The sequence below is a fragment of the Cornus florida genome, unplaced genomic scaffold, assembly GCF_030987335.1.
Source record: "Cornus florida cultivar Cherokee Brave unplaced genomic scaffold, ASM3098733v1 CherokeeBrave_3.0.0_Hap2_Chr09, whole genome shotgun sequence".
NCBI classification, from domain to species: Eukaryota; Viridiplantae; Streptophyta; class Magnoliopsida; order Cornales; family Cornaceae; genus Cornus; species Cornus florida.
Genome location: NW_026775579.1, coordinates 20,307,096 through 20,324,120, shown reverse-complemented (window position 1 = coordinate 20,324,120; position 17,025 = coordinate 20,307,096). Strand labels below are relative to the sequence as shown.

General features: G+C 33.6%; 1 protein-coding gene across 13 annotated transcripts in view; it reads left to right on the top strand.

The window, feature by feature from the left end:
• Positions 1 to 13,126, top strand: part of LOC132273580 (uncharacterized) — a 45,845-nt gene extending 32,719 nt beyond the window's left edge. For 3 of the 13 annotated variants that reach the window (XM_059774554.1, XM_059774551.1, XM_059774549.1), the window contains 6 exons: positions 793 to 855; positions 1,070 to 1,152; positions 1,261 to 1,326; positions 1,402 to 1,494; positions 1,865 to 1,938; positions 12,860 to 13,126. In XM_059774554.1, coding sequence (XP_059630537.1) covers positions 793 to 855; positions 1,070 to 1,152; positions 1,261 to 1,326; positions 1,402 to 1,494; positions 1,865 to 1,938; positions 12,860 to 12,942 — 462 coding nt within the window. In that variant the 3' untranslated portion in view covers positions 12,943 to 13,126. Of the gene's footprint in view, positions 1 to 792; positions 856 to 1,069; positions 1,153 to 1,260; positions 1,327 to 1,401; positions 1,779 to 1,864; positions 2,166 to 12,859 lie in introns of those variants that run through there. The other 10 variants (XM_059774560.1, XM_059774555.1, XR_009470163.1 and 7 more) reach the window with 9 other exon arrangements.
• The last annotated feature ends 3,899 nt before the right edge of the window (positions 13,127 to 17,025 follow it).

The window sequence follows — 17,025 nt, the reverse complement described above, 5'->3', positions numbered from 1 at the left end:
CAATCCTGAAAAGATCGCTGAAACAGCACATCCCAAACCGGTCTCCTGCTATCAAGACGATGGCAGTCAGCCACCAAGGCATGCCTATTCACCGCAATCCTAAACAGTCTAGGGAAAGAATATGCATGCTTGTGGTCTCCACACCACACATCCTTCCAAAACCGAATCTCCCTACCATCATGAACTTTGAATCTGATATGTTTAGAAAACTCATTCCATCCCTTTTGAATGTCTTTCCAAACACCTACACCTCCAGGAACAGGCACCAAAATATTATTATTTAAATGGTCATTTCATATGAATAATATATCAGTTTTGTTATCTTGCTATACATAAAGGCATTTTGGGGATTTAAGAATTACTTCTTTAACTGGACTAATAACTAATTTCATGAAAACTCAATGGAGGTTGGGCACAAATTTTTTTCAACACTTGAAAACAATGGTGATTCCATAAATCTCAGGGTTTGTCAGGATATGCATGCATATGTACATTGTCATGTTCTCACTGTACCTGTATCCTATCTTTTAAAAATTTGTGGTATTCTGGTGTATGCATTTTGTTGTGTCCATATCCTTTGTCTGTGTCCATGCTTCATAATAATCCAACATAAATACATAAATTCACACACTGACTATGTTGTTATGCTATATTGTTGGTAAATACAAAAATATTCCTCCTCCAAAGTTGATAACTAGTGCTTACCATAAGAAAAATAGACAGATTAACAAATTCTTCTGCGGGTAAAGTTTTAATAGATCTTTTTACATGGCTTGAAATGTTAATCTACAGTCTCAAGATGTTGCAAGAGACTTCGGAGCTGTTTGCACACCAGAGTTTTTCCTATTCAAAAAGGTAATGACGATCTGCAGTTATTGGCTTCTATTTTTCCAACTTGGCATCTTTATCTCAGTTTTTCTTGGAGTTCTCAATCTTAATTCGTGAAAATCTAAATCGTGAACTGATCACTTTGATACAATTATTGAACATATCAATCCGTCATTGAAATGACAAGGTCAATATATTTGACATTTTCTGCAAGGCATTAAACATCATCATCTTATAACAGGATGGTCGAAGGCCTTTTGAGCTGGTGTATCATGGTCAGTTTGATGATTCACGACCAAGTAATAATGTGCCTGTCACAGGAAGGTTAGCTTTTGCAATACCTAGCTTTGTGAATAAATATAACGTAAAACTTCGTTCAATTTCTATCCCTTAAGCATGAGTTCTTAATTATCTTCTACAACACATATTCAGGGACTTAAGCCTAGCAATAGACCGTGTTCTGAGTGCCCAGCCTGCATCATCAGTTCAAAAACCCAGGTACCCTTGTTTATTTATTTTTATTCTTTCATTGTTCCTTCTATTCTTTTTCTTAATAATGGTGTTGATTACAAGTTCAAGTCATTTCTCCATTTGCCAAAAGTGTTGGATGCAGCATAAAGTGGCATCCAGAAACAAAGCTGTAATCTGTGATGCTGTTCCTTTCAGGTGCGCCATGTTTTCTTAGTAATCGATGATCACTATTTTATTGTCACAATGTAACTTTTATCCTTTTTCTTTTGTTAGTATCCCTCCAGTATTCATGTACGGCAAGATGATGAAGTTATTGTTATGTAAAGTTTTATTGTGTCCTATAACTTTTACATATGCCATGTATTATTGTTCAAATTGTGAGACAGGCAACAAGTGTATATGTATGGTCTAAAAATAAATAAATACTGTTATAGAAGCTAGTTTAAAGTAGATGGAAAATTTCTGTTTGTATGACATTACCATAGCCCATTTAGTCGTTATAGATTCCCTTGTGAAAGCTGGACAATAAGCTCTGCTTGATTTTGCTATTGATGCATCCATGCAGCTGTAAGGGAGGCTTAAATCACTATGCAGCAATACTAAGGATTCAGCTTCTGGACAATAACCGTGCTTTTTTGGGTATGTGCTAAATAATATGGTCACATTAATCAACTAAAATACAATAGGTTATACCACATTGGATAAGTACTAAATATTCTGTTATCTAATGGCTTATATACTTTCTTGTTCACGTTTATGCATGTATATTTGCCATAGAATACGGGCAGGATACTTACCATAAAAACCTACAGAATGGATATTGCATGCAAATTTTTCCTTTTGATGATCCAGATAAAGTTATACCATATTGTTGTTTTCATGTCCTTTTATTTTTATTTTATTTTTTATTATTATTTTTTTCTTTAAGTTGTTTTTATGTCACGCGTGGACAAATTTTTTTGTTCTTATTATCAAAGCTAATATAAACCTTGTGCGAGGGCCCAGGGGCCTCCTCCACCTTCTGGTATTATTTTGCCATTTTCAGCTACCCATCTAGAAGAATGGATATTGGGTATAAATTAAGTATAATACAAATGTCTCGTGGCATGCATGTAATATCTATGTTTCTCTAATTACATTTTTACTTTAAAATGATTGAAGTGCCTTTGTTGGACGATATATGGTACTTAAAAACAATAGTTCACTCTAGAAAATGTTGAAAATATAAATATTTAGTTGTGACGTGCCCTTCAGTTTGGAGATCTAATAAATTTGACTCTCAGCGATCGACACACAACAACAGCGCATAACATATTCGAGCTCATGTAACTAGGTTACAACAGTCAAGAAACTTGTTTGCAGTGCCTTATTCCCCATTACCGCCAAAAATGTTTCAAACAACCAAAGGAGAGACTGGGATATCATTTAGTAAAAATGCACAACCAAAGAGTATATTCTTTTAAAGGTTTTTTACAACACCACCCCCGAGGTTTGGTCAAATCTCACACGAAGACAAATTTGTATTTTAACTTTCACTCACGTTACAAAGTATAGAGTATAGACCTCCCTACATATTCATAGTTAGCAATCTTCACTGGGGAGAATAAATATCAATTCAGTTTGCAACTTTAAGAACTTGAGGTTTTACTGCTAAAAAGAAAGAAATACTTAATATGCCTCTGGTATAGGGCTGCAATCAAATTGACTAGAGTATCTGATTGTTCAACATTTGCATGGTCAAAATCAAATAAGAGTGGTGTTTAGTTCTCCAGAAATAGTGTTTTAAGTCTAGCTGTATTTCTACTTGACAAGATTGAGCTTGACTTGTTTGCCTCTTTAAGTGGCTCCCGAGCTAATGACTCCGAGTTAGACCCCTTTACTAAATAAACAGATAAAAGCTGAGCCCTAAACAAGCTGATTTTGAGCTGTTCATTTGCAACCCTGGTCTAGTGTGACTTATAGGAAACCTATTATAAAGAAAAATCATTCATACAGCGCTCACAAATGCAATATGATTTTCCTTTCAAATCAAAAGTTTTTTTAAGGTTTATGTTGCTGTTATTGTATGATTGTAAAATTCGATTGCTTGTTTGAATTTCATTTTCTTTGTCATACCCTTTGTACCACTGTTGTGGTGACCTCTGAAACGTAAAGAAGTACAGAATATCAAGTATATATTAGCTACCTAACTTATTCACAGTTAGCAATCTTTACCAAAGAGAATTGACTCACTTAAATTGAAACTTTAGTAACTCAAAGCTTTATTGCTAAAAGAGAAGAAATATATATATATATATATATATATATATATATATATATATATATATATTCATATGCTGTATGCACAGTCTTTCAGTTTCTACATCTTAGCATTCGAGCAGAGATGTTCTAATGTCTTGCAACTTCATCAAGGATTCTCTCATGGTTAAACGATCTTTTGCTGAATAAGCGGCACACGAGAAACCAATTCTTATCACACCTATTAGGCACTCTTCACTTCTACTATGCCATATAGTGATTGCGTCGGTGCTGCTGCTGCTACTGTCAATGGCAGGAGAAGAACTTGTCCACTGGCTTTGCTCGGAAAATTCGTCATTTAAAAGCCTTGGATCAACAATTCCCAGAACATGATTCCCCTGAACAGCAGATGCATATTTGCCCATGTTCAAGCCTTCCTGAAACATCTCATCACTGGGTTTCTTTGCTGTGAATATCTCAAGCAACAAAACTCCAAAACTGTAGACATCACCTTCAGTTGAAGCTCTGCCACCTAAACCATATTCTATAACAAAACACAAGATCATATTAATATAACATACCCATTTCAGAAAAATTATCAATTTACCCAAAAATAAGAGAAGTTCTGATGATTTGAAGCACTACTTGTTTTTAATACCTGGAGGAATGTAACCAATTGAGCCTTTTAGTCCTATTGTGCTGCTCTCATCCTGAGATGGACTTTGACATAGAAATCTTGCCAATCCAAAATCTCCCACATGAGCCCCCATGTTGTCATCTAATAGTACATTTCCAGGTTTCAAATCACAGTGAACAATAGGTGGATTGCAGTCATGGTGTAGGTAATCCATGGCAGAAGCTAAATCTATGACAATATTCAATCTCTGAGTTAAAGTCAGAGTGGAACCGGACATAGTGTGTTCTGGATATAACCATTGATCCAAGTTGCCATTAGTCATGAATTCCATAATAAATGCCTTGAATTCAGCTCCTCTATGATCAATGCTAGAGCACGAAGTAAAAACCTTTACAAGGTTTCGGTGGCGAATATTCCTCAAAACTTCACATTCTGCAGTAAGCTAACCTGCATGTTGAGAACCTTTATTGCCATGATGGTGTGGATTCCATGTTCTCCTGTGTCGAATATTCCCTTATAGACGGATCCAAAGCCTCCTTTTCCTATCAAGTTTTCTGTAGCAAAACCATTTGTGGCAAGGCAGATTTCAGAGTAAGAAATCATTTGCAGAGATCCCTTGAGAGCAGGAGATGAAAAACTTCCTCTGTTCCTTTTCTTCTTATTGAAGATCCAAGCCCATATGAAATATGATACTGCACACACAGGTAATATGGAAATGGCTAGTGGGATCATTATCTCAAGTAACAAATGCTTGTTCGACTTTTTTTCCGTAGTACATTTGGAGACTCTAAGCCTTTCTAGTACTTGGTCACTGCCACAGAGCATTTCATTTCCTTGGAGAGAACTCCAGCTAAGGTTCATGAAGACACCTTTTGCTGGAACTTGTCCTTCCAAGTTATTGAATGATAAATTTAGGCTCTTCAAAACTCGAAGATTTTCTAGAACTTTGGGAATTTGGCCAGAGAGAGTATTAGAAGAGAGATCCAATCTCTCCAGTGCTGCTAATTTACCCACTGACTCTGGTATTACGCCAACAAGTCTGTTTCTTGCTAAGCTGAGGTTTTGCAGACTTAAGCAAGCACCAATTGTTGCTGGAATGTTTCCTGACAATATATTACCGGAAGCATCCATGACTCCAAGCTGTTTCAATCGTCCAACTTCACGGGGTAAGGAACCGCTCAGCGCATTTTGTGCCAAATGCAAATTAGTTAAACTGGAAAGCCCAAAAATCCCCAATGGTATGCTTCCATCAAGCTTATTCCGGGGTAGACCCAATGTCTTTAAATGCTGGCATTTTCCTATACTCCCCGGAATTCTACCAGAGAACTGGTTATATCCCAATGTGAGTATATATAATTTTGTAAGATTGCCAAATATATCAGGAATTTGTCCAGAAAACATATTCCTTTGTACCATAAATCTCCTTAGTTGTTGAAGTTTTCCTATGCAGCCCGGTATTTCACCAGTGAATGAGTTTTGATACAAAGCCAAGGCTGTGAGATTCTGAAATCTATCAAATCCTTGTGGAAAGCCCCCGGTTAGAAAATTTTCATCCATGCAGAACTCTTTGAGATGGGTTGATAGATTTGCAACTGAACTTGGAAGATCACCGGTTAGTCTGTTGGAATTCAGCATGAGAATCTCCAATTTGGTGCAGTTTGCAAGAGAGTTCATTACCTGTAAATTCAACCAAGTGTTAGAAGAGAGATTATTCTTGCCTAGATGTAGTATGACAAGATCTTCCATGGCGCCAAGTAATGGAACTGTTCCTTGCAAATTGTTTGAATTCAAGTCCAGGTTACGAATTTGTGAGGCACTGGATAAAAAACTGGGAATTAGTCCTTCCAGTTTGTTATTACCCAAGAACACTTCCTCAAGTTTGGTCCCCATGTCAATTGGTAGTTCTCCAGAAAGTCCATTGTCCGTTAAGAATAAAGAGACCAAAGAAGACATGTTGAAGATGGAATGAGGGATGTTACCCGTGAATTGGTTCTCGGAGAGCTGAAGAGCTCGAAGGTTTTGGAGGAGAACAATCTCACTTGGAATATTGCCAGAGAAATGGTTTCTTGCTAGTGCTAGAAAAGTAAGGGAAGAGAGATTTCCAAATGAAGGAGGGACTAAACCAGTGAGATTGTTCACTGCAATGTCGAGAAATTCTAGTCTTGGCAGATGACCAAGTTCTAATGGAAGGTTTCCAGTGAGTTGATTGAACTCTAACCTGATCACTTTGAGGTTATGACATTGAGAGAGACCAGCAGGGATTGTGCCATTAATGGAGTTTGTCGCTAAAACAATGTGCTGAAGGAGGGTTAGCCTGGAAAATTCCCTTGGAATTTGGCCATAAAAAGAATTGTTGAAAAGGTCTAGTATTTCAAGAGAGGAGAGGTTGGAGAGTTGAGGTGGTATGGAACCAGATAGCCCAAGTCCTGCAAGCTGGAGAGAGCGGACTCTGTTATCACCGTCAGCGCAAGAGACACCGAACCAAGTACAGTGAGATAAACTGGATTTCCATCCAGAGAGAGCATTTCCAGGATCAGACACCGATGATTTGAACTGTAAAAGTGTTTTGTGATCTGTGTTGGCGTCAAGAGCACCCACCATGTTCATGCTGCAATATAGGATGATGTGAAATTGGATACAAAGGAGCATTGAAACAGAGAAATGCTGCATTTTTAGAATATGGATAATGGGCTACTGCATAAAAAAGGGACTATCTGTATTTTTCAAACAGATTTTACCCAAGTGCATAGAATAAATAACTTTGAAATATGATGTTATAGAAATTAGGAAACCTTGATGATGTTATTATATGTTTCAAGCTCCCTTGTCATTTTATTATATATCTAGAGGATCCTATATATATGATAAGAGCACCTGCATTTTGCTTTCTGCAGAAGTCTCTCAGGTCAATTGATCAACTTTCATACACCTAAACCTTTCCATTTTTCCTGATATGCAAAGCATATGGTCATATTTTACAATTAAAGACTTGAATTTTATTTATTTATTTATTAATTTGAAAGGTTGTGGAGAGTGCAGAAGTCGCTTTTGCATTTGACTAGGAAATATGACGACCCTAATGCATATTGATCCTACTGAAATTGACGGCAGAGGAGAATATTATTTAAGTCTGGCTATCTCCCACTTACTATGTTCAAAGTCATACTTCAAAATTGACTTTTAAGTCCGACTATTTCTGCTGGTTAGGTTTATAGACTTGGAATTTTCAAGTATGACTTTGAACATTTCAAATATGTTGTTATCGACATTTGATGGATTGCTTATTACTAGAACAAACCGGCATCCTATTTAGTGCACCTGTATTGCCATGTGCCCTGAAGGGTTGATTGTGTGTGTGTGTGTCAAAATTGATGGCAAAGGAGAATATTATTTAAGTCTGACTATTTTCGCTGGCTAGGTTTACACACTTTGAACATTTCAAATACGTTGTTATCAACATTTGATTATTATTATTATTATTAGTTTTTTTTTCTTAATTGGTACTTACACACATTTGTCTCTTTTAAAACTTGAACTCCTAACTTCCCTTTAGGAGGTAAGAGATTAATACCGCTAGATCACTGCTCCTTAGTCACAGCAATTAATCAAATGCAATTACATTTGATTAATTGCTTATTTCAAATATGTTTGTTACCAACATTTGATTGATCACTTATTCCTAGAACATATCGGCATTCACAATGCAACTGGGAGGGTTGAATGGGGGTAATTACACTGAAATTGACAGGCAAAGGAGAATATTATTTAAGCCAACTATTTTTGCTAGTATACTCTTGGATTTTTCAAATATGACTTTGAACATAATATGTTGTTATCAACATTTGATTGATCAATTTTTACTAGAACAAATTGACATCCTATCTAGTACACCAATATCCCGCGATACACTTGTAATTTAACTGAAATTGATGGCAAAGAAGTGATGGCAAAGAAGAATATTATTCTTTAACATTTCAAAATTTTGGGAGGTAATGCACTTGGGAAGGTCAACTTGGGCGCCGCCGGGGGGGGGGGGGGGGGGGGGTGGGTGGGGTGTTTAGACTTGGATCATTTCAAATATGTTGTTATCAACATTTAATTGATCAATTATTACTACAACAAATTGGCATCCTATGCGGTGCACCTGTATCCCGCGGTGCGTTTGGGTCCGAACATTTCAAACATGTTATTGTCAATATTTGATTGATCACTTATTACTACAACGAATTGGGATCCTATCCCATGCACCTGTATTTCGCGATACGCTTGGGAAGGGTGATTTTGGGGTGGGGTTTGAAATTTTACATAATGTCTCCTTAAAATTTATCTCTTAATTAATTTACAATCCGCTCCTTCAATCAAATCTTAATTTTTTTTTCTCTCAAAGTTATCTCATTTTTATTTTATTTTCTTTCTTCTTCTTATTTTTTTATTTTATTTTTCCACTTCTTAAAATTCTTCTTTTTGCAGTTATGCATGATGTATGTAGTGTAACTTTTCTTTTCTATTGCTTAATTTTTTTTCCCCTCTTCTTATTTAAATTTGTTATTGTAACTTTATTAACTCAATAATGTATTTTAAATTTATTTAGTAATTTTTCGCAAATATTGACATACTGTTTAATTCTTGATTAATGCAACATTACTGCATTTCTATTTTTTGGGTTACTATTTATATTTGTCACGTAAGTTGATTACTACTTTTTGCAGTTATGCACGATGGTTTCAATTAAGAAAAGATTAATAGAATATGTAAAACATTATATAAATATATATGTATATATATACAGAGAGAGGATGAACCAAAAACAATATATGCATATGACTTTTAATATGACTTTTTAACATTTTAAATTATGACTTGGATAATTTCAAATATGTTGTTATCAACATTTAATTGATCAATTATTACTAGAACAAATTGGCATCCTCTGCGGTGCACCTGTATCCCGTGATACGTTTGAGTCTTTCAAACATGTTGTTGTCAATATTTGATTGATTACTTACTACTACAACGAAACGGGATCCTATCCCATGCACCTGTATTTCGCGATATGCTTGAGAGGGGTGATTTGGGGGTGGGGTTTAAAATTTTACAGTCTCCTTAAAATTTATCTTTTAATTAATTTACAATCCGCTCCTTCATTCAAATCTTAATTTTTTTCCTCTCAAAGTTATCTCATTTTTATTTTATTTTCTTTATTCTTCTTATTTTTTTATTTTGTTTTTCCACTTCTTAAAATTCTTCTTTTTGCAGTTATGCATGATGTATGTAGTGTAACTTTTCTTTTCTATTGGTTAATTTTTTTTCCCTCTTCTTATTTAAATTTGTTATTGTAACTTTATTAAGTCAATAATGCATTTTTAATTTATTTAGTAATTTTTCGCAAATATTGACATACTGTTTAATTATTGATTAATACACCATTACTGCATTTCTATTTTTTTGGGCTACTATTTATATTTGTCACATAAGTTGATTACACTACTTTTTGCAGTTATGCACGATGGTCTCAATTAAGAAAAGATTAATAGAATATGTAAAACATTATATAAATATATATGTATATATATATAGAGAGAGGATGAACCAAAAAAATATTTCTAGGTGAGTTCTACCCGTGTAATGCTATCAGGAGAGACCTCTTATGACAAGAAGTATGAGCTATCCTTATTTAATTACTGAATTATTTAATTACTGAATTACTCGATTGAGACGCTTTTGAGATGTGTGAAAAGTCAAATAAATTATTTAACAAATCTTTTCTATTAAGCTGTTAGCAAAGGCGAGCCCACCATGAGAGGGCTCTCCTGATAGCATTACACGGGTATAATAAACAAGGATATTTAACCTACCATCAACAAGAGAAGTTTCTTTGAAGTCTACTATGTTGGCGAGACATTAATATTTGTCTAAAGAAGAATAATTTTAAGCTGAAGACTTGGGTAGGATATCTTAACCGAATGCTTTTAATTGTTTAATACATATCAAATATAAGAAAGTAAATTTTTTCATTTTCTTATCTCTTTGTATTAATAACTAATAAAATGTATTCGGTAAAAAAAGTTAGCCGAACTCATCCGCCCAAATACGAGGGAATCATTTTCCGCCCAAATATTGAGGGAATCATTTTTCAGAGAAAATTCATTGTCGATGTTGCACTTTTAATAGCATTAGATTCGTTCCAAGTAGAATGAACAACAAAGTTTGCTGGCTAGAATTTTCCCCAGTATGTAATAAAGAATTGTTTACTTTTGTTTGAAATTTTGCACTGGCTAACTATGCGTGTTGACCACAACTTTGAAATGTCTACCTTTGAAATTTTCCAAAGTCATTGTCTAAAACCACTTATGATAAAATGTATGAGTTATTCTTATTTAATTATTAGATTGTGACGTTTTTGAGATACGTGAAAAGTCAAATAAATTATTTAATAATTTTTTTTCTATTCAGTGGTTAGTTATGAAGCACGAATACACTTGGTAGGGGTGATATACCAGTGTCGGACACGTGTTCGACACGGACACGCGTGTCCCAGCCTCAGACACGTGCCCGACACCCTTCTACTGGTGTTTTATTTTTTTATTCATTTTTTCAAATAAGACACGCCATAAGATATGGCCGGGACACGCCGGAGGACATGACTGGTACACCAGAGGACATCGCAGTTCAGATTGTTGTTTGAAAGGAAGAGAGGATGAAGAGATATGTGTGTGTGTTTTGTGTGGACTGATCGAAGATAACAAACCAAAAGCAACTCTAAATAAAAAAATGGAGTGGATGAGAGAGAAACTGGAAGAGAGGGGAAATCAACAAAGAGATGATGAAGAATTTGATGATTATGCTTTGGTTGGTGTGGATCAATCGAAGACAGAATGAAAGAATTTCATTGTTTGAGTGAAAATTTGTTTGTCTATTTTTAGAGAATATGCAGAGGAGAGGGTAGATGGAAGTTCAGAGACGGAGTAGATGCGTCTGGCTAGAGGAGAGAGAATATTAGTCAATGTGTTTGGTTACAAAGTTAAAACTATTTTAGTATTGATACAAATTCTAGCATTGGATATAAAGATATATTACATATTTATTGTTTGAATTTTAATAGAATTTGGATTGGACATAATTTAAATGGATCATGTCTATTAATGTAAATTAAAAATTAAGAGAAATTAAAATTTTATATATAATAAAAATATATATATATTATTATTTTATTACCGTATCTTTGTCGTGTTCGTGTCCTATTTTTTTTAAAAATTTTCCGTATCGCCGTGTCTGTGTCGTATCGTACTCGTATCCCGTGTCGGTGTTCGTGCTTCATAGGTTGTTAATACAGGTGAGCACACCATGAAAGGGCTCTCCTGATAATATTATAATAAATGAGGACATTTAACCTATCATCAACAAGAGAAATTTCTTTGAAGTTTACAATGCAGGCAAAGACATTAATATTTGTCTAAAGAAAAATAATTTTAAAGTTGAAGAGTTGGGTAGAATTTCTTGACCGAATGCTTTTAATTGGTTAATACATGTCAAATATGAAAAAGTAAAATCTTTCATTTTCTTTTCTCTTGCATTAATAACTAATAAAATATATTGGGTAAAAAAAGTCAGCCTAACTCACCCGCCTAAATATCGAGGGAATCATTTTTCAGAGAAAATTCATTGTCGATGTTGCACTTTTAATAGCCTTAGACTCGTTCCAAGTACTATGAACAACAAAGTTTGCTGGCTAGAATTTTCCAGAGTAGGTAATAAAGAACTGTTTACTTTTGTTTGAAATTTTGCACTGGCTAACTATGTGTGTTGACCACTACTTTGAAATGTCTACCTTTGAAATTTTCCAAAGCCATTGTTTAAAACCACTGATGTAAACATCAAAGTCATTAACAGATGGAAAAAAATTTCCCCCAAAATTTTAAAAATAAAATAAAATAATAAAATAAACACAAACTAGCATTTACCTCTGTGTAAATTAATAGAATCTAGAAGGAAAAGAAGTGAGGTCGTTCCTTCCATTTTTTCATTGACAGTTTTTTCCAATGCAGTAAGGCTAAAATTTTTAATTTATGCCTATAAGTAGTAATAGATATCATTTGAACACCCCACAAACTTGTCCTTAATTTCTTATAACTCTACTTGTTTGAGCTATACCTATCTTCATTTGCCAGTCAGAATGGGATTATTGAAGGCCTCCCATGTAATTGTGTTCACCATTTCTCTAGCAATCTTGTTCCTTATGATGTCTAATGTTGCTTCTGCAATTCTTCATGACGCAACACCAGAACTGAAACTTGGTTAGCTTTTATTTTTTTCGATCCTTTTTTTTTTTTTTTACCCTGTATTTCATAAAAGTTTTTGTATTCTTAGTATAAAGGCGATAACATTTCACTATATGTATATATATATGCATATGTATGTGTGATGCATTCATGTATGGTATGTGTGTGTGTGGGTGTGTAAAATCTTGATGTGCTTGCTATCAATATGCAAACATATTCTCTGGACTCCATGATCAGCTTTCCATGCCTTCATATCATTTTTCCTTTTTTTCTTTTTTTTTTTTTTGGTTGTGGTAGGTACATGATTATATGACCCTTATGCTTGCAAATGGTGACCATGAAATCTTTCATTAAATATATATATATACATATGTATGAGTATTTATATATTGTTTTTGTGTTGCAGGACGAAGGGCTCTTAGCGATTATGAATTACCACCTACCTATGGCACAGGATGGGGAGGATATAGTCCACCAACATCACCATAGTAATCTTACTGAAGAGAATATGTAGCAGATAATATGTAACCGTTTCATTCTAGTATAAGTTGCTGTGCCTTAACGTAGCTGCGAGTACTAGTCAGAATACATACAGCACTGCAACGGATACAGAATTGAAAGCAGTGTTTTTGCAAATTTATACAAATAAAAAACACAGCCCCAAGTTCAATCTTGTCATAAATGTTACAATTGCAGCTTAAAATCAAATCTAGTTGGTCTGTAAGTGATCTTTTACATGGATGAATTCGTCAAACAAGCAATAGATGTCATTATGTATGGTCTATTTGGTTAGTCCAAAATTTATTATCAAAAGTGAAAGTGAAAGAAAGAAAATCAAGTATCTTGCATTCATTTGGTTAGGAGGAAATTTTTTCAAGAAATTAAGTTGTGAGAAAATATTATTTTCTTAGTTTGGATGGCATGAAATGGAAAAGAAAATGATTTACTTAACAAAACTACCCTTCTGATTTTAAATACTTTATACCTAATTATTTATACTAATTTTTAGCAAATAAATAGTAAAATGATGAATTATTAAATATAATAATTATTATTTATTTTCATATTTAAATTAGAACAAATTGAGAATTGGATTTTAGTTACTAGATTATTTTTATTTTTATTTTATTTTATAATAATAATAATTTATATTCATATGTAGAATGTAGTTCATTTATGATAACATATTTATGTTTTTGTTTATTTAAGTCCTTTTGGGAGAAACACTAAATGACAAGTAAAAATTGTCAAGCAAAAGAACATATATATCTAGAGGGTCCTCTATATATAACAAGAGCACCTGCATTTTGCTTTCTGCAGAAGTCTCTCAGGTCAATTGATCAACTTTCATACACCTAAACCTTTCCATTTTTCCTGATATGCAAAGCATATGGTCATATTTTACAATTAAAGACTTGAATTTTATTTTATTTTTTATTAATTTGAAAGGTTGAGGAGAGTGCAGAAGTCGCTTTTGCATTTGACTTAGAGGAAATATGACGACCCTAATGCATATTGATCCTACTGAAATTGACGGCAGAGGATTATTTAAGTCTGACTATTTCCCACTTACTATGTTCAAAGTCATACTTGAAAATGACTTTTAAGTCCGACAATTTCTGCTGGCTAGGTTTATCATACCCTTGGAATTTTCAAGTATGACTCTGAACATTTCTTTGTTTTTTTAGTTGGTATACACAATTGTCTCTTTTTTAGATTTAACTTATGACATTCTTTTAAAAAGTAAGAAACTGATACTGCTAGACCATTAGTTCGTTGATGACTTTGAACATTTCAAATATGTTGTTATCGACATTTGATTGATTGCTTATTACGAGAACAAACCGGCATCCTATTTAGTGCACCTGTATTGCGATGTGCTCTAGAGGTTTGATTGTGTGTGTGTGAAATTGATGGCAAAAGAGAATATTATTTAAGTCCGACTATTTTCGCTGGATGGATTTATACACTTTGAACATTTCAAATGCGTTGTTATATTTAATTAATTGCTTATTTCAAATATGTTTGTGATCACTTATTACTAGAACAAATTGGCATTTGCAATGCAATTGGGAGGTAATTTTACTGAAATTGATGGCAAAAGAGAATATTATTTAAACGGACTATTTTCGTTAGTATACTCTTGGATTTTTCAAATATGACTTTGAACATAATATGTCGATTACTACTTTTTGCAGTTACGCATGATGGTTTCAATTAAGAAAAGAATAATAGAATATGTAAAACATTATATAAATATATATGTGTATATATATATAGAGAGAGAGGATGAACTAAAAAAATATTGTTCTATTCAAGTAATGCTATCACAAGAGACCTCTTATGACAAGAAATATGAGTTATTCTTATTTAATTAATAGATTGAGACGCTTTTGAGATATGTGAAAAGTTAAATAATTTAATAAATTTTTTTATTCAGTGATGAGTAAAGGTGAGCACACCATGAGAGGGCTCTCCTAATAACACTTTAATAAGGGCATTTAACTTACCATCAACAAGAGAAGTTTCTTTGAAGTCTACTATGCAAGCAAAGACATTAATATTTATCTAAAGAAAAATAATTTTAAAATTGAGGAGTTTAATAAAATTCTTTAACTGAATACTTTCAATTAGTTAATACATATTAAATATAAAAAAAATAAGATCTTCCATTTTTTTATCTTTTGTATTTATAACTAATAAAATATATTCAGTAAAAGAAGTCAGCCTAACCCATCTGCCCAAATATCGAGGGAATCAAAATTCATTGTCATTGTCGCACTTTTAATAGCCTTACTCGTTCCAAGTACTACGAACAACAAAGTTTGATGTCTTGTATTTTCCATAGTAGGTAATAAAGAACTGTTTACTTTTGTTTGAAATTTTGCACTGGTTAACTATGTGTGTTGACCACAACTTTGAATTGTCTACCTTTGAAATTTTCCAAAGCCATTGTTTAAAATCACTTATGACGAGAAGTATGAGGTAGTCTTATTTAATTATTGAATATGAGCTCTTCTTATTTAATTATTAAATTGAGATAGTTTTTAGATATATAAAAAGTCAAATAACTTATTTAATAAATATTTTCTATTCAGTGGTTAGTAAAAGCGGGTACATCATGAGAGGCTCTCCTGATTACACTACAATAAACGAGACATTTGAGTTACTATCAACAAAAGAAGTTTCTTTGAAGTCTACTATGCAGGCAAAGACATTAATATTTGTCTAAAGAAAAATAATTTTAAAGCTGAGGCGTAGGGTAGAATTTCTTAACTGAATGTTTTTAATTGGTTAATACATATAAAATATAAGTATTTACTCCTTTATTTTTGGCCCAATGGAAAAATGACAAGTGGCGAGTCCCAATGAACTTGCCACATTGAATCAGTGCTTTAAATTAAAGTCTAAAAGATGGAGCATAGCGTGGAGTTATTGAAGGTTGATTTTACATTATCCACCAATAAAAAAAAAGAGTATGTGGTGAGTTCTAATGGAACTTGCCACGCTGGATTGCAACCTTGATATAATTTCCTTCAGTGTATTAAAACTACATGGTTAATTTCATATGGAAACAAAGAATGATTGGTCTAGTTAAATTCCACCACGTGGAATTGTTGATTAAAAGGAAAGTGGTCAGCCCCATTAGGACTTACCAACTTTAAAATAAATACACGCAATGTTTAAAAGGATAGAAAGGTGGCATGGAATCACTACCATGAATGCAACCTCATACAATTATCCAAGTCAAAGCTCATCTACCCAATTGTCTCTCAACACATGACCCAATTGTCTCTCGACACGTGGCGAATTTTATGGAACTTATCACATTTTATCAATTCTTTAAAGGATTGTTGTTAGGTCAAATCATATTCCAAGTGAATAGATATTTTCCATTTGTACAAGACCAAAGGTTGACCAGTCAAAAGAAGGAGAACGTGGGGCTAGATTATCTCTTAAATTTTAGGATGCTTCAACGGTTATTACTAGCTAATTCAAACAAACATGGCTGATAAAAGAGGGGAGGTTGGTTGTTGGTTCAAAAGGGCAAAAATGTATTTTCGAATATGTGTGTGTATATTCATGGCACCATGTACTCCTTTATTTTAGCAGTTTCCTCAGTGTAGGTAATATTCCAGTGTATATATATATATACACACACACTGGAATATTACCTACACTGAGGAACTGCTAAAATAAAGGAGTACATGGCGCCATGAAACTCTAAAGCTCAGAAGGAAAGTTATTAGATGGAATATTACCCATGATGGAAGGAGGTCGCTAAAGTCAAGGGGGTGTGCCAAGAATATAACCCACGATGTAAAGTGAGTGAAACTATGGAAAGGGACCACGGCACCATGAAGCAAAATGGAAAGTTCAGCCAAAGAAGGATACATAAAATCAAGGAGACGGGGGTTTGCAAGACATAAATGCATGTATATATATGGAATTATAGAAAAAGAAGGATTCTCCATTAGGAAGAAATTATAGAGAACGTGGGATACTAGGCTGAATGCAAATACATCAATTGAAAGTGGTGGTGTTTCAAAAGGTAACTGTCACTAACTAAAG